General features: G+C 47.6%; 2 protein-coding genes across 9 annotated transcripts in view; one reads left to right on the top strand and one right to left on the bottom strand.

Moving 5' to 3' along the window:
* The window catches only part of plxna2 (plexin A2), a 374,997-nt gene that overhangs the window by 323,857 nt on the left and 28,125 nt on the right, over window positions 1-23,015 (top strand). For all 8 annotated transcript variants that reach the window (XM_069942307.1, XM_069942304.1, XM_069942308.1 and 5 more), the window contains exons 23-25: window positions 6,259-6,401; window positions 7,764-8,032; window positions 21,948-22,014. In XM_069942307.1, coding sequence (XP_069798408.1) covers window positions 6,259-6,401; window positions 7,764-8,032; window positions 21,948-22,014 — 479 coding nt within the window. The remainder of the gene's footprint in view (window positions 1-6,258; window positions 6,402-7,763; window positions 8,033-21,947; window positions 22,015-23,015) is intronic.
* On the bottom strand, window positions 10,040-22,882 carry LOC138765264 (uncharacterized). Its single transcript, XM_069942311.1, has 2 exons — window positions 21,093-22,882; window positions 10,040-10,577 (listed from the first exon to the last, which is right to left on the bottom strand). Exons 1-2 carry the CDS (start codon window positions 21,226-21,228, stop codon window positions 10,075-10,077), a joined length of 639 nt encoding a protein of 212 aa, XP_069798412.1. The 5' UTR covers window positions 21,229-22,882; the 3' UTR covers window positions 10,040-10,074.

The following is a 23,015-nucleotide window of genomic DNA, read 5'->3' as shown; positions in this document are numbered from 1 at the left end:
GAGAAGGGTGAATTGTCAGAAGTTAGGCAAGTGTCTGGAGTTTATACATCTACACAGTCTTTTGTTCTGATTGATCTTCAGAGTGAAGTTCACTGCCGAGTTCACTCTGCTGGCACAAGGCAAGTTTATTATCATTTGATTGTACAAGTACAACCTGACGAAACAGCGTTCACCGGTCCTCAGTGCAAAACATGCAGACACACAACCAGACAATACACATGTAGGATGAGTATTCATATATAAAAATGAATAAATAAATTTCATTTTGTGCATATAACAGTCTCAGACAGTCAGTGCGAGCAGTTCCTTTGGTCGTTCAGCATTCTCACTGCCCGCGGGAAGAAGTTGTTCCTCAGCCTGGTGGTACTGGCTCTGATCCTCCTGGATCTCTTCCTGGACGGGAGCAGCTGAAAGATACTGTGTGCAGGGTGAAATGGGTCCTCAATTATTTTGCGTGCCCTCTTCAGACAACGATCTGATAGATCATATCGATGGGTGGGGGGTATGCGGGGAATCCAGAGATCCTCTCTGCCACTCTTCTGGTCCTGTGGATTGACCTCCGATCATTTCTCTGCAGCAACCGTTCCCATGCTGTGATGCTGCCGGCCAGGATGCTCTCATTAGAGCTCCTGCAGAAAGTTGACATGGTGGCCTTCCTGACAAGTGAGGAGCTGTTGAGAGTCGACAATAGGTCACTAGTTAAGGGAACTTCTGAGTCAAGTCTGTGGCAGTGCTCTAATAGACATGTTATTAGTCTAATCTCTCCACTCCAGAACAGAATCCACTCCACAGGGACAGCACTAACGGAAAACAGAAGGTGAAAGTCAAGGAGCCTGTCTAAAACTCTTGCGGTTGACTTATGAATGAGGCGGAGTTAATTAACACATTTGGACTACTGTTGATTGCATTAGTTTTTTATGAAGGGCAGCAGGCAATTTATTTCCAGAAGAAGCAGCTGTGTTCTCACCTTGGAGGGTCAACGCCTTCAGCAACAAGATGTGTTTTGGTTTCTCAGAAAGACATTGTTATTTTGCGTGTGGGCCAGGAACACGAGGTCAAGTGCATTGAGCTGTTCCAGGAACACGAGGTCAGGCGCACTGAGCTGTTTCAGGAACACGAGGTCAGGCGCACTGAGCTGTTCCAGGAACACGAGGTCAGGCGTACTGAGCTGTTCCAGGAACACGAGGTCAGGTGCATTGAGCTGTTCCAGGAACACGAGGTCAGGTGCACTGAGCTGTTCCAGGAACACGAGGTCAGGCGTACTGAACTGTTTCAGGAACACGAGGACAGGCGCACTGAGCTGTTTCAGGAACACGAGGTCAGGTGCATTGAGCTGTTTCAGGAACACGAGGTCAGGCGTACTGAGCTGTTCCAGGAACACGAGGTCAGGCGCACTGAGCTGTTTCAGGAACACGAGGTCAGGCGCACTGAGCTGTTTCAGGAACACGAGGTCAGGTGCATTGAGCTGTTCCAGGAACACAAGGTCAGGCACACTGAGCTGTTCCAGGAACACGAGGTCAGGCACACTGAGCTGTTTCAGGAACACGAGGTCAGGTGCATTGAGCTGTTCCAGGAACACGAGATCAGGCGTACTGAGCTGTTCCAGGAGCACGAGGTCAGGCGTACTGAGCTGTTCCAGGAGCACGAGGTCAGGCGTACTGAGCTGTTCCAGGAACACGAGGTCAGGCGTACTGAGCTGTTCCAGGAACACGAGGTCAGGCGCACTGAGCTGTTCCAGGAACACGAGGTCAGCCGCACTGAGCTGTTTCAGGAACTCGAGGTCAGGCACACTGAGCTGTTCCAAGTACATGAGGTCAGGCGCACTGAGCTGTTCCAGGAACACGAGATCAGGCACACTGAGCTGTTTCAGGAACACAAGGTCAGGCGCACTGAGCTGTTTCAAGTACACGAGGTCAGGTGCACTGAGCTGTTCCAGGAACTCGAGGTCAGGTGTACTGAGCTGTTTCAGGAACTCGAGGTCAGGCGCACTGAGCTGCTCCAGGAACTCGAGGTCAGGCGCACTGAGCTGTTCCAGGAACTCAAGGTCAGGTGTACTGAGCTGTTTCAGGAACACGAGGTCAGACACACTGAGCTGTTCCAGGAACTCAAGGTCAGGCACACTGAGCTGTTCCAGGAACACGAGGTCAGACGCACTGAGCTGTTCCAGGAACTGGAGATCAGGCACACTGAGGTGTTCATGGAACTCGAGGTCAGACACACTGAGCTGTTCCAGGAACTCGAGGTCAGACACACTGAGCTGTTCCAAGAACTCGAGGTCAGACACACTGAGCTGTTCCAAGAACTCGAGGTCAGACACACTGAGCTGTTCCAGGAACTCAAGGTCAGGCACACTGAGCTGTTCCAGGAACTCGAGGTCAGGCACACTGAGGTGTTCATGGAACTCGAGGTCAGACACACTGAGCTGTTCCAGGAACTCGAGGTCAGACATACTGAGCTGTTCCAGGAACTCGAGGTCAGGTGCACTGTGCTTTTTCAGGAACTCGAGGTCAGGCGCACTGAGCTGTTCCAGGAACTCAAGGTCAGGCATACTGAGCTGTTTCAGAAACATGAGGTCAGGCACACTGAGCTGCTCCAGGAACATGAGGTCAGGCGCACTGAGCTGTTCCAGGAACTCGAGGTCAGGTGCACTGAGCTGTTTCAGGAACACGAGGTTAGGCACACTGAGCTGTTTCAGGAACACGAGGTCAGGCGCACTGAGCTGTTCCCGGAACACGAGGTCAGGTGTACTGAGCTGTTCCAAGAACACGAGGTCAGGTGCACTGAGCTGTTTCAGAAGCTTCTCTTCTCATTTCAGACATTCATCATTTGTGATTTTTGTCAGATTGAGCGTTGCATCGGTTCCTGGGCTGTGTCGATAACAAAGTCTGTACTTGTTGGGCATCACCTCTGGCCCTGGGTGGGAGGTAGCCTCCAACAGAGAGGCTGTGACTACACCTGGGGCCATGAGGGCAGGGAGTGGAAAGGTGGTCCTCATCTTTTCCACAATGTAGGGGCACAGAGGCAAGGGGAAAGATCAAAAAAGGGCCTTCACACAAATGTTGGTGGTTCTGTGGAATGAGCTGCCAAAGAAGGTGGAAACAACAGTAGCGGTCGGGCAGGTCCATGGATAGGGAAGGTTCGGGGGGGTATGGCCAAATGTAGACAGGTATTGCACTCAGCATGGATGGGCTGGGACAAAGTCCATAAGACAAGAGCAAAAATAGACCATTCAGCCCATTGAGCCCATCCTGCTTTTTAATCATGAGCTGATCCATTTCCCCATTCAGCCCCACTGCCCGGCCTTCTCCCCATAAACTTGGATGCCCTGGCTTCTCAAGAGCCTATCAATCTCTGCCTGAAATACACCCAATCTCCCAGCCTCAACAACAGCCTGTGGGAACAAATTACATAGATTTATCACCCTCTGGCTGAAGAAATTTTTCCACATCTCTGTTCTAAGCAGACACTTTTCAATCCTGAAGTTACAAGAACGAAGGTGTGGCTGCTAAAGGATAAAGGAGGCAAGAGGTGCCTGTGATGCACAATCAATAATCACGAGCAGATTCAAAGGTTAAAGGTTTTAATAACATGAAACGACAGGCACATCTTCACATGCATCTGGCCCGGTTCCAAGGGGGGAGACAAAGGTGACTGAGCCTTTATCGGGGAATCTTACAGGGAGGAGTTACAAGGTTACAGAGTTACAGGAGTTACTGTGTTAGTCCAAAGTGTAGTGGGCTGAATGTCCGGGGGCTGAACTGTGTTAGTCTGAACTGTAGTGGGCTGAATGTCCGGACGCTGAACTGTGTTAATCCAAACTGTTGAGGGCTAAATGTCCGGGTGCTGAAATGTGTTAGTCTGAATTGTAGTGGGCTGAATGTTCGGGGACTGAACTGTGTTAGTCCGAACTGTAGTGGGCTGAACGTCTGGAGGCTGATCTGTGTTAGTCCAAACTGTAGCGGGCTGAATGTCCGGGGGCTCAACTGTGTTAGTCTGAGCTGTTGTGGGCTGCTTCTGATCACCAACACATCCCCACGGAGGCCCCACTTCTGCCCAGGAGCCCATGGGTCCCAGCTCCTGCCTGGGAGGCTGCTCTCCTTGATGACGCCAGGACAAAGGATTCTTTCAACCACTTGCAGCTGGGAGACAGTGGTGTGCAGTTTGAGAGCGAAAGTTGGAGAGAAAAGTCAATAGAGGAAGGTAAAGAATAAATGGAAAGAGAGGGGATGGAGTTACCTGAAATGAGGACAATTGACGTTTGAATTTCATATCAAATGAATTCTTTTTCAACCTGTGAGATCAGTTCGGCTCTGAAAATTTTTGGATAAATGAGGATTTTGGAAGTTGCAATTTCAGGTAATTGGAGTTATACTGTAACAAAAGAAAATGATGAGGGTAGAGCGGTAGATGTGGTCTACATGGATTTTAGCAAGGCATTTGACAAAGTCCCCATGAGAGGCTCGTTCAGAAAGTCATGAGACACGGCTGTGTCTTGTAGGAAGAAAGCAGAGAGTAGGTGGAAGGAAAGTATTCTGCCTGGAGTTCGGTAACTAGTGGGGGGGCCACAGGGATCTGTTTGGAGACCCCTGCTCTTTGTGATTTTTATAAATGACCTTGATGAAGAGGCAGAAGGATGGGTCAGTAAGTTTGCAGATGACAGGAAGGTTGGAGGAGTTGTGGATGGAGCTGAAGGTTGTTGAAGGCTACAAGGGGATATAGACAGGATGCAGAGTTGGGCAGATAAGTGGCAGATGGATTTCAATCAGAATTTATTGTCATGAACAAGTCACGAAATAACATCACAGGGCAAACGTTCAGATTATAACCATCTCACAACATTACTATAAAAAGTAAAAATAATAGATACATGAAAAGAGAGGCCGTGTCTGTGGTTCATTGATCATTCAGGAATCTGATGGAGGATGGGAAGAAGCCGTCCTTGTGCCCCTGAGTGCTTGTCTTCAGACTCCTGGACCTTTTCCCGATGGTAGCAGAGTGAAGAGGGCCTGGCCTGGGTGGTGGAGTCTTTGAGGATAGAGGCTGCTTTTTATAAGACACCACCTCATGTCGGTGTCCTCAATGGAGTGAAGTCTGGTGCCCGTGATGTCGCAGGTCGAGTTAACAACCCTCTGGTGTTATTCTTGCCCTGAGAGTTGCCATATCTGTACCATGTAGTGATGCAACCAGCCAGAATGCTCTCCACGGTCCACTCTCAAGTTTTTGAAAGTCTTCGATGACATTACAAATGTCCCCAAATACCTGACAAGGTATAGCCACTGGCAAACCTTCTTTGTGATTGCATTTTCTACAGCTTTCTACATCTACTCTGTCCATGCCTTTCAACATTTGAAATGTTTTAATTAGATCTCCCATTCTCCTAAATTCCAATGAATGCAGGCCAAGAGCTGTCAAACACTTCTCATACGTTAACCCTTTCATTCCCAAAATCATCCTTGTGAACCTCCTCTGAACTTCTTCCAAAGTCAGCACGTCCTTTATTAAATAAGGTGCCCAAAACTGCTCATAATCCTCCATATGAGGTCTCACCAGGGCCTTTTCAAGCCTCAACATCACATCCCTACTCTGATATTCGATTCCTCTTGAAATGAACGCCAGCATTGCATTTGCCTTCTTCACCACTGACTAAACCTGTAAGTTTCCCTTCAGGCTCCTGCACGAGGACTACCAGGTCCCTTTGCATGTGGGCATTTTCAATTTTCTCCCATTTAAAAAATAATTACGCATGTCAAAGGGCCGTCAGGCCATGACTAGGAATCTGGAGCTGCGGTAAACTGGCAGAGTATTGCTTGCAGCATTGTCTCTGCCTGTGTACAAGGCCTGCAATGCTGCCAAGCCTCTCTTTCACATCCCTGGGTTGCATTTGTTTGTGTTTCTGCAGGGCTTCAAATCCTTCCCATTCCAGGGACAGACATCAAACTTGGTGTCATTTGCCTCATTGCCCTTCATTCTCCTCATTCAATGAAGAAGGGCTCAGGCCCAAAATGTCAGCAATATATCTTTGCTTTCTATGGGTGCTGCGAGACGGACCGAGTTCCTCCAGAATTTCAGTGTGTTTTTTAACCACAATCACAGCGGCTGCAGACTTTCGTGTTTCATACACTTTATTCTCCAGGTCAGAACAGCCACCAAAACCTAGTGGCAATTGGCAAATTGGGCTTATTATCAACAGTCAAGGTAAAATTGATCGTCAAATATTCCAGATGGAGAATCTTCGACTGTTATTTGTTTTGTTGACAGCATTTGCAGAACTCCAGACAGATATCAACGAGTTAACAAGTGACATGGATCGGGCAGGCATTCCATACCTTGACTACAGGACGTATGCCATGAGGGTTTTGTTCCCAGGAATTGAGGACCATCCTGTTCTCCGGGAGCTGGAGGTAGGGGCAGCCCTCCAATATATTACAGCTCCATCTAGCCCAGCAGGCAGGTTGGGTTAAACAGTCCTGTGTGGACTGCTGATGCACCCAGGTGCAAGCCTTCCCCAAAGCCCTTGTCCCCCGAGGTGCCACACGTCCAAAACTGTGTTAACCAGTTCACCAAGGGTCCACACATTCATCAAGGGTCCACCCATTCACCGAGAGGTCCACACATTCACCGAGGGGTCCACACATTCACCAAGAGGCCACACATTCACCAAGGGTCCACACTCACCGAGAGGTCCACACATTCACCGAGAGGTCCACACATTCACCGAGAGGTCCACACATTCACCGAGAGGTCCACACATTCACCAAGGGTCCACACATTCACCAAGGGTCCACACATTCACCGAGAGGTCCACACATTCACCGAGAGGTCCACACATTCACCGAGGGGTCCACACATTCACCGAGGGGTCCACACATTCACCGAGGGGTCCACACATTCACCGAGGGGTCCACACATTCACCGAGGGGTCCACACATTCACCGAGGGGTCCACACATTCACCGAGGGGTCCACACATTCACCGAGGGGTCCACACATTCACCGAGGGGTCCACACATTCACCGAGGGGTCCACACATTCACCGAGGGGTCCACACATTCACCGAGGGGTCCACACATTCACCGAGGGGTCCACACATTCACCGAGGGGTCCACACATTCACCGAGGGGTCCACACATTCACCGAGGGGTCCACACATTCACCGAGGGGTCCACACATTCACCGAGGGGTCCACACATTCACCGAGGGGTCCACACATTCACCAAGGGCCCACACATTCACCGAGAGGTCCACAGCAAGTTACCCCAGGGCCTGAGTTCCCCTGAACCCCACATTACCTCAGTGCCTGAGTTCCCCTAAACTCCACATTACCCCAGGCCTGGATTCCTCTAAACCTCATGTTACCCCAGTGCCTGGGTTCCCCTGAACTCCACATTACCCTGGGCCTGGGTTCCCCTGAACCTCACATTACCTTGGGCTCTAACCTTTTGCAGCTTGAGTTAATTGGGCTTTGACTTCCCTGGGACCCAGATGCAATATAAAGAGATGGACAGCAATCAACAGGGCTTCACAGAGCTGGAGGAGGAGGTTCCTCCCTCCAATGCTGGCACCAGTTGTATCCAGTGGGTTACCTTGATAATGACATATTGCCCTCAGATTTCATCCATCCCACCTGTAGCCAGAGAAACCCCAAAGACTACCCTGCAGCACAGACATGTCGATGCAGTGATGCCTGACAGGAATGGCTGGCATTGTCTTTCAATGACCTAACCTCATTGATCAATCATCTGTCTCATCTCACTGGGAGTCTAGGTACCAGGGAACGGGCAGCAAACTGTGGAGAAAGCTCTGAAACTCTTTGGACAACTCATCAACAATAAGACCTTCCTGTTGACCTTCATTCGGACACTGGAGTTGCAGCGGAGTTTCTCCATGCGGGATCGTGGGAACGTTGCATCCCTGATCATGACCGCACTCCAGGGAAAATTGGAATATGCCACGGACGTGCTGAAGCATCTACTGTCTGACCTGATCGAGAAAAACCTTGAGAGCAAGAACCACCCCAAGCTATTGCTTCGCAGGTAAGAACAAGGTCCTTGCATCACATCGCAGTCAGTGACTACACTGTGTGAGTCAGGGTTTGCTTTGAAAGCTTGCAGATGACAGAAAAATTGGCAAAGTTGTGAGTTGTGAAAGGTGTAAGGTAAAACATCATGAGATGGGAATGTGTAAGGAGTTACCCTGGGCAGGGCTGTAACAAGATGTGAATGCATCCTTGTACTTACAAGATAAGAGAGACATTGATGGATTGAGAGGCAGGAAGCTAGCAGGGAAAGGATAGCAACAGTTTTAGTCATTGGACAAGTAATGATATGATGATGTTCTAAGCACGTATCCAAGGGTATAAAAAATCACCATTTTGCTGATAACGGCAGAATGCATTCTCCGACTAACATGGTTAGTTGCAAGTGTTACAATCCGGTAATAAAGAACAAAGAACCCTGATTTCGACTCAGTCTGGTGTTTGTCTCACTCATTAATGAACAAAGCAGACCTAACAAAGGTCACAGCAAGATAGAGACTCATTGGAAATCTGGGCAGAGAAATGAGTTTAATCTGGACAAGTGTGAGCTGTTGTAGTGCAGGAAGTCAAATTCAAGGGGTTCATATACAGTAAATGGCAAGACCTTACAGAACATTAATGTACAGAGAGATCTTGGGGTGAAAGTCCATCGCTCCCTTAAAGAATTGAGTTGGTGGTTCGAAGTGTACGGTATTCTTGTGATCTGGCCACTGGCAATAAACAAGAGACCATGGATCCTGGAATCTGCAGCTAAACACGGCCTGCTGGAGGAAGTCAGCTGCCCAAGCAGCATCAGTGGGACCAGTTTGAATCGTTGACCATTCCTTTACTCTCACTGGCCCGTCGTGCTCTCTAGCAGATTGGGAAGTGCTTCAGCTCCTTTTGGAGTCTTGTGAACAGTTCTGGTGACCGCAATACAGAAAGGACATGGAGGCTTTGGAGAGGGTCCATAGGGATTGACGATGAATTGGCCTCTGTTGGAGTGTATGACCGATAATGAGAGGTGGACAAACATGATTGTTTTCTCTAGAGTTGGAGGCTGAGGAGAGTTTATAAAATGATGAGAGACGTTGATAAGGTAAACGATCATAATCTCTTTCCCAGGGTAAGAGGTTAATGTGAGTGGGGAAAGTGGAAAGGAGATGTGCAAGGCAAGCTTTTGACACAGAGAGTGGTTGGGCTTTGGAGCACAAAGCTATGGAGATGGTGGAAGCAGATGCAATAGCATTTCGAAACATTCAGAACAGTCAAAACGCAGAGATGCTGGAGGAACTCAGCCAGGCTCACAGTGTCCATGGGAGGTAAAGGTCCATTACTTGATTTTGTTCAAAATCATGTCATAATATTTGGTCATACAAATTTGAATTTGATAAATGATAAATTTATTACTTGGGGTGATTTAAAATCATATTTGTGAGGGCAAATTGTAAATCTTACACCTAAAATTAAAAAGGATTATATGAAAGAAGTAGATCAATTAGAAAAAGAAATTACAATTTTGGAAAAAGATCTTCAAAAGTCTGTTTCTGAAGACACTGCAGATGATTGATTAATAAAAACTTTCATTATAATACATTATAAACTTATAGGAAGGAGAACTTTATTATTGGACGAGACAAAGATGCTATGAATTGGGTGAGAGTCGCATAAAGTTTTGGCTTGGTAGTTAAAAGCAGAGCAAACTTCAAGAATAATTAATGCAACTAAAAAGGATACTATAGTAATTACGTAGATTTCAACAAATAAATGAATCTTTTAGGAATTTTATACCATTTTACAGCATAATCTTTAGATGAAACTAAAATAAATGGTTATTTATCACAGATAATATTACCTAGGTTAAGTTTAGAAGAACAACCTGAACTTGATGAATCATTTACTGAGGCACAAGTAAGAAAAACAATGAATTTGTTACATCGTAATAAATCTCCAGGAGAAGATGGTTTCCCATCTGAATTTTGTAAAGAATTTAAAGATTTATTAATTATCATATTTATATAAGTATTGGATCAAACTTCACAAACTTCTACTCTTCCAGAATCATTCTTTTTCTTTGGCTTGGCTTCGCGGACGAAGATTTATGGAGGGGGTAAAAGTCCACGTCAGCTGCAGGCTCGATTGTGGCTGACGTCCGATGCAGGACAGGCAGACACGGTTGCAGCAGTTGCAGGGGAAAATTGGTTGGTTGGGGTTGGGTGTTGGGTTTTTCCTCCTTTGTCTTTTGTCAGTGAGGTGGGCTCTGCGGTCTTCTTCAAAGGAGGTTGCTGCCCGCCGAACTGTGAGGCGCCAAGATGCACAGTTTGAGGCGATATCAGCCCACTGGCGGTGGTCAATGTGGCAGCCACCAAGAGATTTCTTTAGGCAGTCCTCGTACCTCTTCTTTGGTGCACCTCTGTCATGGTGGCCAGTGGAGAGCTCGCCATATAACACGATCTTGGGAAGGCGATGGTCCTCCATTCTGGAGACGTGACCCACCCAGCGCAGCTGGATCTTCAGCAGCGTGAACTCGTTATCATTATCAATGGCAATAATTACTGTGATTCCTAAAAAAGACAGAGATCCTTTGAAACCTTCGTTGTATAGACCTATTCATTATTAAATGTAGATTATAAATAATAGCAAAGGTTTTGGCAAATAGAATGATCAAAATTGAAATTGAATTTATATCAAAAAGAATTTGTGAAAATTGTATTAGCAGTTGCAAAAAAATGTACAGCAGTGACGTGGAAATTGGATTCACATTTAGGTATGGAAAGATGGCACGTAGAAATATATACTGGATATTTCAGTGTAGAAGTCAAGTTGTAAAACCTTCGAAAATCACTCAAAAAAATGGGGGTCGACATATTCCAGATATACTTTTGATACCTTAAATTCAGGTCAAAAACACTTTGATGCTGATTCAGCGTGTGAGTCGATCTTGGAATCTCCAATTTGGTGTATCAGTCGATCCTGGAAGCACCTTCCCACTGCTGGTGCCGCTGTTCCCCGGCACTTCCGCACCACCGGGCATTGTCATAACCCACCCAGGCATTCTACCATTATAGAGTCCGAGGTCCCCGCTCCTGCCCGGAAGGCTGAGATTTTTTTTTACTGTTTATTGTTACTTTGCTTTCTGTAATCTACAGCTTTGTGACTTGGCAATTGAGGTGTTTTAAATAGATATTGGGTTGTTGCTGGGAGGCCTGGATAGCCCTAAAATGAGGGTTGACATACACCCAATATACCATAAAGCCATTAAAATGAGGCTTATTCGCCAAAATATACAGTAGTTGTATACCTCTTGAGAAGATTACATCTAATTTAAGGAATAAATATCATACTTTTTTTCAAAATTTGGTGCTCATATTTACATAGCATAGGTATAAATTTATAAATGAACTTTTCCTAAACCTTGTGAAACTTCATTAACACCCTGGAATAAATAGATAAATAAATAAAACTGAAAAGGCTAGAATTGGGTGAATGGTGGTGACAACCAGGACTGCCTCTTTCTATTTTCTTTCCTTATTCATTTCTTTTCTTTCTCCCTTCTTCTTTCTTTTTCTGTTTTTTGCAGGGATTATTTGGGGGGGAAGGGATTGGCGGGTGTTTTGGGGGGTATATAAACCGTCGTGTAATAATGGATTTGATAGGGTTTATATGATTCATTTTGTATTTTGTACTTTGTATTTTGGCATAAATACATCTATGGAAAACTTAAATAAAATATTCAAAACCAAAGAACCTATCCATCTCCGCCTTAAATACACCCAATGACCTCCACAACCGCCTATGGTAACAAACCCCACAGCCTCACCTTTGATCTAAGTGGATGCCCCTTGACCCTGAAGTTCTACCCTCTTGTCCTTGAAACTGTTTTAACTTGGTGACACTGTGTTTTGTTTGGTTCTGCCACTCGTGCTCAAGGATAGGGTAACTTTCCTGGATCTCACACTCAACCTAGCATTTCACTGTATATCAGTACACATTCCATTCAATGGTAACATCACACAGCTCTTCTGGAGAGTGGTTACCTGATGTGTGTGCGATGCCTCTAATGTAGAGAAGACCAAGATGTGAACATAGAATGCAGTAGACTAGATCAGGAGGTTCATCTCTGGGTGGTGTGAGGAGATGAGGGGAAAGAACACATGTCATGGATCCTCATTTGTGCATTAGATGATGGGAGAGATCCCTTTGAGATGCTAACAGGAGGGATGCCTGGTGGTGACTCTCATGTAGCTGCCTGCATCTGGCCAGAACTGATTCCTCTCTGAGCAGCTGGAACATTGTCGCTAGGTGGAGCAGCAGCAAGATTATCTTAGCCAGCAAATTTGAATTTAAATTCTACGTTTCACTTGACTTGTGCCCTATTTGTCCTCACAGGCAGTGGTCCATGTGGAAGCTCTATGATGGACTCCACCGCCATGCAAGGTTTCTGGAGCTCAGTTGACCTGATGTCACTGGTCTGCTTTGCATGGTGAAGGGCAAGATGTCTCATAATCCTGAACCACAATCTAACTTCAGAGTTGGGTTATGCGAGACCACAGTCTGTCCATGTTGGCAGCAAAACCTCAAGCCCCGGCACACCTCAGGGCTGCGTGTTCAGCTCGCTACTGTTCACACTGCTGGCTCATGACTGTACTGCCAGGTTCAGTTCCAACAGAGTCATCGCGTTTGTACATGACACAACAGTGGGTGGTCTCGTTAGCATCACTGATGAGATGACGAGGTTGAAAGGCTTGTACATTTGGTGCAAGACAAACAATCTGAGTTTCAATGCAGACAAGACAGAGGAGATGATTGTGGATTTCAGGAGGATGAAGGACCACTCCCCACTACGTATCAATGGCCCCATCACAGAGAGAAGGGGAGCACAAAGTTCCTTGGTGTTCATTTAAAGGACCACCTATCCTGGACCCACAACATCTCCTCATTAGTCAGGAAGGTGCAACAACACCAACACTTCCTAAGGAGATTGAGAAGGGAAAGGCTACCGGCCCCCATCCTACCAATGTCCTGCAGGAGGTCGATAGAGAGCGTCCTGTCTGGCTGCATCAAAGTGTGCGATGGTAGCTGCAAAGCATCAAGTTGGCGGTCAGTTCGGAGGATGATTAAAACTGTTGAGAAGATCACTGGGGTCTCCCTTCACTGGATTAACGATATCTACAAGGAGCGGTGCTTAAAGAGGGCTCAGAGAATCATTAAGGACCCTTACCATCCAGTCCACAGTATCTTTCAGTCATGACCTTCAAGGAAGAAGTACAGGGGCATAAAAACTGGGTCTGGCAGTCAGGGACACTGCTTCTTCCTGTAGGTGGTGGGACTGTTGAACAATCTTAGAAACTTGTCAATCATTTTAATATATTTTTATCTTGAATTGCTATGTATAGGTCATTTGCATGCAAGGTGAACTGTGTGTGCGCTCATGTGGGCACTGTGGTCTGGAGATACATGATTTCGTCGGGTTGTTTATCTATATGTACAATCAGAAGACATTATAAACTTGAACTTGAGTGATCTCTGATGTGTGGAGATGCTAAAGCCAGACTGTGATTGAAGACAGATGCAAAACCACTTTTGTGCTTTCTTGTTTGTACATTGTGGGTTTTAACACATATTTCGGAACTAAAACATTTATGAATGAGACTCTTCAAAGTGTCATGCTTATCTGTGGTTGTGTTAAAAGTTTAAAAAGATATCCCATTTAGCAGTAATGGAAATTGTGGTTGCTGGTGTGTAATCGTTGAAAGGATGTTTGTGATGAACTTGTTCCTCTTGTAGAGTTGAGCCTAACCTCAGGAAAACCATTGTGTTGCTTTCATCTGGGCAAATATATTAACCACAACAAAACTGTAGGGATGGTGCCCGACTTCATCACCACTGACTGGATTCAGAGATTGCACACTGCCCAGGATGACCTAATTTGTTGGGTACACTTTTAGATGTCATTCCAAAGTTCTGCTGAATAATTTTGAGGTATATTTATTGGATAACCTGGTTGAGTTTTTCTCCTGAAGATGAGAGGATATTCAAGATTTCCCTTGTTTCATCATCACCAGCTCTGTCCCCGGATCTGCCCCAGCGGCAGCTCTGTCCCCGGGTCTGCCCTTGCCCCTGCTCTCCGGGTCTGCCACCTCAGGTCTCTCTCCAGCTCTGCTCCCCCGGGTCTGTCCCCAGCTTTTCCCCCTCAGGTCTCTCTCCAGCTCTGCTCCCCCGGGTCTGTCCCCAGCTTTTCCCCCTCAGGTCTCTCTCCAGCTCTGCTCCCCCGGGTCTGTCCCCAGCTTTTCCCCCTCAGGTCTCTCTCCAGCTCTGCTCCCCCGGGTCTGCCCCAGCTCTGCCCCCCCGGGTCTGCCCCAGCTCTGCCCCCCCGGGTCTGCCCCAGCTCTGCCCCCCTGGGTCTGCCCCAGCTCTGCTCCCCTGGGTCTGCCCCAGCTCTGCCCCCCCGGGTCTGCCCCAGCTCTGCCCCCCAGGGTCTGCCCCAGCTCTGCCCCCCTGGGTCTGCCCCAGCTCTGCTCCCCTGGGTCTGCCCCAGCTCTGCCCCCCTGGGTCTGCCCCAGCTCTGCCCCCCTGGGTCTGCCCCAGCTCTGCCCCCCCCGGGTCTGCCCCAGCTCTGCCCCCCCCGGGTCTGCCCCAGCTCTGCTCCCCCCGGGTCTGCCCCAGCTCTGCCACCCCGGGTCTGCCCCAGCTCTGCCCCCCCCTGGGTCTGCCCCAGCTCTGCCCCCCAGGGTCTGCCCTAGCTCTGCCCCCCCCGGGTCTGCCCCCCCCGGGTCTGCCCCCCCCGGGTCTGCCCCCCCCGGGTCTGCCCCCCCCGGGTCTGCCCCCCCCGGGTCTGCCCCCCCCGGGTCTGCCCCCCCCGGGTCTGCCCCCCCCGGGTCTGCCCCCCCGGGTCTGCCCCCCCCGGGTCTGCCCCCCCCGGGTCTGCCCCCCCCGGGTCTGCCCCCCCCGGGTCTGCCCCCCCCGGGTCTGCCCCCCCCGGGTCTGCCCCCCCCGGGTCTGCCCCCCCCGGGTCTGCCCCCCCCGGGTCTGCCCCCCCCGGGTCTGCCCCCCCCGGGTCTGCCCCCCCCGGGTCTGCCCCCCCCGGGTCTGCCCCCCCCGGGTCTGCCCCCCCCGGGTCTGCCCTCCCCGGGTCTGCCCCCCCCGGGTCTGCCCCCAACACCCTTTTTTAATCAATAAATCTAAATCATCCTCCACCAACGGAAAATACAGCAGGAGCCAAACGTCCTCCATAGACCAGTCCCTGATGTCACTGGAAAGGTCAGAATCCATGGTTCCTCCCATGGAGGTTCTGCCCTGGGAAGGAGTTGGCTGCCCTGTACCACAGCCAGGAGATGGTTTCCCACAGTGCTGGTGGGGTCGGGGTTCCATGATGAAGTTTAATGTCTACGTTGAGTTCAGCAGGTTTTTTCACTACCAATGTGGTCATTCTGTCCCACCTGCAGGTCGGAGAATCTCACGGTTGTATCTGACAATTTAAATCTGACATCTGGAATGGGAATGAAAAATGAAGCAAAAGGCAAGCTCCAGTCAGGGTCAGACAGCTCAGTGAGACCAAGGTCTATCCCACACTTCTGGAAACTACATTCAGATACTCTCTCCTCCCAAAGCACCTCAGCCCTTTGACCAAAAGCTGTGATGAAATGTCACTGCATTTGCTATTGAGAAAATGTTTGATAACAAGGGTTGATGACGATCTTCCATCACTTTGCTGACGGAGTAGAGTGGCAGATGGAAATGATTTGACAGCAATCAAATCACCAGTTTGATGCACTCAAGTCTTGCAACTTCAATGGCGAAGAAACAGCCGTGAAGCGGTGCTGGTGTTTAATCGCACAATGATGTTGAGTGGAGCAGTGGGAAAGTAAATCCTCATCTAGGAAGGCTTCTGTCACCTGGAGCAGGCAAGGCCTCAGTGTTACCAATGGAATTGTGTTTCTGACGATCCAGCTCTTCTGTAACTTTCAAATCGGCACAACAAGTTTGAGCTTCCAGCAAGAACCAACCCCTCTGAAGTTACCCACTCACTTGTCAGAAAAGAGATTAAAGCAGAACGGTAAATCATGAGTCCGCAGATAGCGCAGTTGAAGTTAAAAACACGAGGCTGGGGAAACCCAGCAGGTCAAGCAGTACCCTTCATAGAGGCAGAACTAACGTTTTGGGCTTGAGCCCCTCATCAGTTAACCTGCATTCAGGCTCGTTTTGTCAAACTTTGATGAAGGGCTCAAGCCCAAAACGTTGGTTCTGCCTCTCTATCTTTGCTCTATAATGTGCACTGGGTGAAACACGAAAGTCTGCAGATGCTGTGATTGGCGTAAGATCACACTGAACTGCTGGAGGAACTTGGCCGGTGTTTTCAGCATCAGAAAAGAGATTAAACCTGATCCAAGTTTCTCCCCAATGTAAAGAATGAAACACGAGAGTCTGCAGACGCGGTGGTTGAAGAAAAAGCACAACGTTGAGGAAACTCAGCGGGTCAAACAGTGTCCTTTATATTAGCAAAGATAAAGATTCAGGCTTGAGCCCTTCAAGGTGTGGAAGATGTCGGCAGCCCCCAAATTAAATGGTAGAGGGGAGATGTGGTCGCAGAGGCAGGAGGTAATAGATGGAGAAGGGAGGGAGGGTACAGCAGTGATCAAGGGGAGGAAGGATGGCTGGGTGAATAAAAAGGAAAGGGGATGGAGAGCTGATGGGGGAAGGAAAGGGAGTGGGAAAGGAAAGCAGGTTGCCAGAAACCGGAAAAGTCGATGTTAATGCCCTCTAGCTGGAGGGTGCCCAGTCAGAAAATCAGGTGATGTTCCCCCAATTTATGGGTGGTCTTGGTGGGATGTAGAGGAGGCCCAATGTACAATGTTAAGATCGGACAACTTCTCTCTCTCTCTCTCTCTCCCCTCTCCCTCTCCCACTCTCGCTCTCTCCCTCCCTCCCTCCAGTTTTTTGTTACAGAAAGAAAGCAGTATCTGTTTGTACATCATTAATTAAAGAAACTGCAATCTACCCTGCAATCACTTAAAAAATTTCCCTCAACTGCCTGGTTAAAATTGGCAAAGCTAATCTTGCCTGTTAAACTAAAATAAGCTATTCATCTGCAAAGGAGAATAGAAGCAATGGTAGTGTGAAGATTACAATTCTTAACAAGATTTGTCTTCAGATAATATTCCTGAGGGAGGGGTTGTTTACAGTGATTTAATTTCTTTTAATTTTATTTTCATCATGGTAGTACCTGATTCCGGCCATTTAAACCTTTGCCACCCAATTACATCCATTTGATCTACGACCCCGGTACGTTTTGAAGGGTGGGAGGAAACTGGAGCCCCCGGGGAAAACCCCTGTAGACACGGGGAGAACAGACGGTGTGGGATTTGAACCCATGTTCCGATCGCTGGTGCTGTCACAGTGTTGGGCTAACTGCTACGCTAACCCCGACACCCAATTAATTCCCCAGTTAGTGTAGCGGTTAGCACAACGCTGTTACCGCGCCAGAGATCAGGACTGGGGTTCTAATCCCACGCTGTCTGTGAAGAGTCTGTACGTTCTCCCCGTGTCTACGGGGGTTTTCCCCAGGGGTCCAGTTTCCTCCCACTGTTCAAAACTTACCGGGCTCATAGATCAATTGGATGTAATTGGGCGGCATGGGCTTGTGGGCCGAAAGGGCCTGTTACTGAGCTGTACGTCTAAATTAAAAAATCATCGGAAAATAATTTTTTGAAATACATTTGTGAAGTCAGTGAGACAGCAGAGGAATCTCTCGATTGGTATTGGCTGAGCCTGAATGCAAGCGACTCTTTGAGTTCCCAGTTATAATATTTAAATCATTAGGAACGTAATTCTCTGCAGTCGTATCTCCACCCTTCCTCGCCGCAGGTCAAGCACTGCAGTGACAGCCCAATATTACTCGTATTCTATCTTTTCCCTTCCAGGTGTTATTTGCATATCGGAATCTTCAAGTATGGAAGAAGCATGGAAATAGAATCATGTTTTCACAGATTAACATCTTAATGGAGATTTCTGGGCAGATGTTAACGAAGGTGGACAGCAGTGTTAATACTGAGTATCTGTGTATGTTCAGGTGTAGGGACTGGGTCACTGCCCCAACCACAGCATTACAGCACACCTCAAGACCCTCCACCCACAATGACTTCTCACAACCATGCTTACTCGGGCAACAGTTACCGATATAAATGAAATTGGGTACAACAACATAAAGATCCCCTCTTGGCCGGTCTGAACGATTCTACATTCACAAGAGAAGTTAAAAAGGGAAACCCTGGATTTTGATTGAATGCATGCCATTAACACAACCGGCCAGAACTCAGCGACCGGGAGGAAAGGATTGTTAGCAGCTTCTCACCTCCACTGCCTCTCAGTTGATCTGGCAGTTTTATCAAAATCAGAATTTATTGTCATGAAATATGTCACAAAATGTGTCATTTTACAGCAACACCAAGGGGACGAACACTGCTATAGATATCATTTCAAAATGAATAAATAGTGCAAGAAAATAGGAAAAAATCAGGTGGTGTCTGGGGTTCACTGATCATTCAGAAATCTGACGACAGCGGGGAAGAAGCTGTCCTTGACCCGCTGGGTGCTCGTCTTCAGGCTCCTATACCTTTTCCCCGATGGTAGCAGAGTGAAGAGGGCCTGGCCCGGGTGGTGGGGGTCTTTGAGGAGAGAAGCTTAAGACACCACCTCATGTAGACGTCCTCAATGGAGTGAAGTCTGGTGGCCGTGATGTCACAGGCCGAGTTAACAATTGTCTGGAGTTTATTCGTGTCCTGAGGGTTGGCGCCTCCGTACCAGGCAATGATGCAACTGGTCAAAATGCTCTTCACGGTCCACCTGTAGAAGTTGTCAGGAGTCTTTTGTGACGTACCAAATCTCCTCAAATTCTTCTCTAAGTCTAGCCACTGGCGAGCATTCTTTGTGATTGCATCAACATGGAGGCCCCAGGACAGATCCTTGGAGATGTTGACACCTAGGAACTTAAAGCTTTTAACTCTCTCCACTGCTGACGCCTCGACGACAACTGTGTTGCGTTCTCCTGATTTCTTCCTGAAGTCCACAGCCAATTCCTTGGTTTTGCTGACGTTGAGCGCAAGGTTGTTGGTGTGACACCACTCAAGAAGCCATTTGTGATTCTGCCGATGGCCATGATGTCATCAGTAAATTTGTAGATGACATTTGAATTGTGCCTGGCCACAGTCACAGGATGCTTCTGATTACATCTGTGGTCTCGTGCCTCTCCTGTCCTGCCCAAGGTTTGCTTTGAAACGGAGCTGTACTGAGCCCACTGAGTACTTAGACTCAAATTTAATACAAGTGTTATCTCAAGGCTCTGCTGGCAGTTGGCTCGACTGTGGAGTTGATATTGATGATAACCTTCACATCATAATCTCATGGTGCAAATGTTGGGACCTGTGTGATTTCAAGTTTATCCGCAACCTTTGATTCTTCAGGAAGAACAAATATGTGTAAAACATGGTTGACGTCAAAACATGGTGCTGGAGAAATTCAGCAGGTCAAACAGTGTCCTTTTTGAGCAGAGATAAAGATACAGAACCAATGTTTCGGGCTTGAGCCCGTCATCAAGGTAGCCGACATTTTGCTCAGATCTTGATGACGGGCTCAAGCCTGAAACGTTAGTTCTGTGTCTTTATCTTTGTTCCATAAAGGACACTGTTCGACCTGCTGAGTTTCTCCAGCCTCGTGATTTTATTTTTTTGGAACAGATGTAAGATTCTTTTACCAAGCTGAAGAGGCACCGAAGTAGGAATTGCTTGGCAATAATTTTGTTTTTCTGTATTCACGGGGGAGGCAGAATTGATCTCCTTGTTTCGTGAAGGATGGAAATGCACAGGAAGCAGTTCAGAGAAGGTTTAGCAGCCTAATGGGCAGTTGTCTGATGAGGAAAGATGGGACAGGCTGGCCTTGTAACCACTAGAGGTTAAAAGTGAGAGGAAACGGGATTGAAATAAATAGTCAAAGGCTCTTAACAGGGTGGTGTGGGAGAATGTCTCCTCTTGTGGGAAAATCCAGAGCTGGGTTTTTTAAATAGGGGCTTGCTCTGTGACAGAGATAATATTTTCCTTCAGAAGGTGGTGAATCTCTGGACAGCGAGAGCAGCTTTTGAATAATTTAAAGCTGAGGTGTTGGTAAGTAAAGAGTTGCAGGGTTACCAAGAGTGGAAGGGATTGTGAAATTAACTGTATCCCATCTGCCTTGAATTGATTCATTACAGGGCAGTGCCAAGGGGCCTGTAACCTTCTCCAGCTTCACATTCATACATTTGAGAGCAGGTATTATACCTTCTGAAATACAAGCAGAAATGCTGGAAACACTCAGCAGGTCAGTCAGCGTCTGTGGAGAGAGAGTTAAGGTTCCAGCATTTTCTGTAGGCGCATCCCAGCCTGGATACATCTTGACAAGACAGCAACTTCCCACATCATCCTTGTAACAGGAGGATAGGGTGAAGCATCCAGACCAGGAAAGTACAAGGAAGTCAAATGTTGGGAACGTGGAATAGAACCAGTCTTGGGATAAAGGGTCTGTGAGCCGAATCACCCACAGTATTGCCAGCATTCTCTGCCCTCACTGCCAGAGAGTGCGGGATTTGATGTGCGACCACTGGGAATGTAAACCTTGCTTCTGCCAAAGAGTTGCTGGGTCTGTGCACCTTGGATCAGGAGGGGAAACCCATCCAGAACCTTTGCCAGAGTTTAATGAACTTCAGGTTTTGGTGTGGAAGTAACAGCTCAGTACTCAGGATCTCACTCACACTTTGAACACTGAGTGCCTGAGGGAGAGATGCAAGGTTTCTTGGCCCTTGAAGAAGTGAATTCCCTGCAAGTCTCAATGTTTCCATGTGACAACAGTGGAACATTTTTTCTTAACTTATTGGATGCACTTGGCACAAAATTGTTTTCTTGCTGATGGAATGAGATCATGTTAAGATTCAATGGATTTCAATGTGACCCTCACTCCCCACTTCCACTCCACTGGCCGAATATTCCCAACCACAGGTTGTATTTTAATGTTCTATGGATATTTCTGAGAAAGTGATCAAAGAAAACTCTTACCAGACAATGATGTAATTCTGGAATGATGTAATTTCGGAGATCGCTTTGTTGAGTACCTTGGCTCTAACCGCTGGAATAGTGGGGATCTCCCAGTGGCCACCCATTTCAATTCCTCATCCCATTCCCTTGCCGACATGACTGTCCATGCTTATGCACTGCCAGACTGAGACCACCCACAAATTGGAGGGCCAACACCTCATCTTCCATCTGGGCACCACCAACCAAATGGCATTAACATCTGCTTCTTTGGATTCTGTTAAACCCCCTCCCTTCTTCCCCCATCACCCTGGCTCTCTCACTCTCTCTCCCTTCCCTTTTCCCTCTCTCCTTTCACAGAGCTAAAATCAATTCTCACCTCTCCTCCTATCATGACCAATTAACACCTTTTGTCTGTTGATCTGGATTTTCTCCCTCTCTCCAGTCTTCATTCTGATGCCTTCTGTGTTTTTGTTTATACCCTGATGTAGGGCTCAGGCCCGAGATGTTGGTCATATATCTTTACCTCCTACGGGCGCTGTGAGACCAGCTGAGTTTCCACCAGCATTTCTGTGTGTTTACTGTTTTTGTTTTTCCAAACCTCCCATTTTAGGAGCATGGAATGAACACAAGAGTTTCCAAAGAATAGAGGGGTTCTGGTGATGTTATATTCGCAAAAAAAAAAATCTCGTTACAAATTGGGTTTTATTCAAATGATCTGTCTGATGAGAGATGAGCTGCCTCCCTGTGTACAGGTCAGGTCAACAGGAACCAGACCAGTGGGTATGGAGATTGCTTGATGTCGATGGGGTGGGCCGGTCAATGTAACCCACACTCAGCGAGGGCCATTCTGTCAATCCTCTGTCTTTCTGTTCTCAGAACCGAATCTGTGGCCGAGAAAATGTTGACGAATTGGTTTGCATTCCTTCTGCATAAATTCCTGAAGGTAAGGATGGATCCTTTCCAAGACGTCTGTCTGTGTTTAACCGTGAAATTGGTGTCTGACTGGCACTTAGGAATAATTGTTAGATTATATTTCGACTCATTTGGAAAACAAGCGTGATGAATGTTACATTTCTACAGGAGTTTGTCTCACACGGGCTGTTGATGCCGTGTGAAATGAATCCATCTCATGTCAAGGTTTTGCTTGTAGTAATTTTAATGTTTAAGAAATTTTGTTTCTTTCCAGTCATAATCCTGAACACAGAATTAATCTGCAAATGTGTCAAATGCATGTTCATAGAGTGGCAGCTCTTTACCCAGACCGGGGCAGAGGTGTACAGTGGTGATGTAACCATCTGCCTCTCTGGAGATGCATGGCCTTGCGTTGGTTATCTGCTTTGTCACACCTCTTTCTGAATCTCCCTTGTTCTGTGGATACTTTGCTTTCCCAAAGATGGAAATGACCTCTATGTGACTCTGAGGGCTGGACGCCAGTGTCTGCTTCTCACTGACCATCGCAGTCTGGTGGAAGTTATGGAGCAGTGTGGAACGGTCTTTTGGCCCATTATCCACGCCGACCAAGTTGGCATTCTGGGCTAATCCTATTTGGCCACATTTGATCTATGGCCTCCCAAGCCTCTCGTCTCCACCAATCTGTCCATGTGACATGGAGATGTTTCGACATGGCAGCTCGGCCCAGACACAGACCGCCTTCTGAGAGAAAAAAGTTGCCCCTCACCTCCCTATTACATCTCTCCTCTCGCACCTTAAACCCATGTCCTCCGGTTCTAGAAACATCTACCCCAGGATATAAACTATGAGCATGCTCCATCCATGCCCCTCACTTCAGGATAAAGATCCAGCCTATCCAACCTCTCCCTCAAACTTAACCCACCACCCCCCCCCCCCCACCCCACCCAGTCCCAATGACAACCTGGTGAATTTTCTCAGCACCCTTCCAATTTATACCATGTCAAATATAAACACATCACACCCAAGTCCTTG

This window comes from Narcine bancroftii, chromosome 5, assembly GCF_036971445.1.
Source record: "Narcine bancroftii isolate sNarBan1 chromosome 5, sNarBan1.hap1, whole genome shotgun sequence".
NCBI classification, from domain to species: domain Eukaryota; kingdom Metazoa; phylum Chordata; class Chondrichthyes; order Torpediniformes; family Narcinidae; genus Narcine; species Narcine bancroftii.
This window is presented reverse-complemented; position numbering and strand designations above follow the sequence as displayed.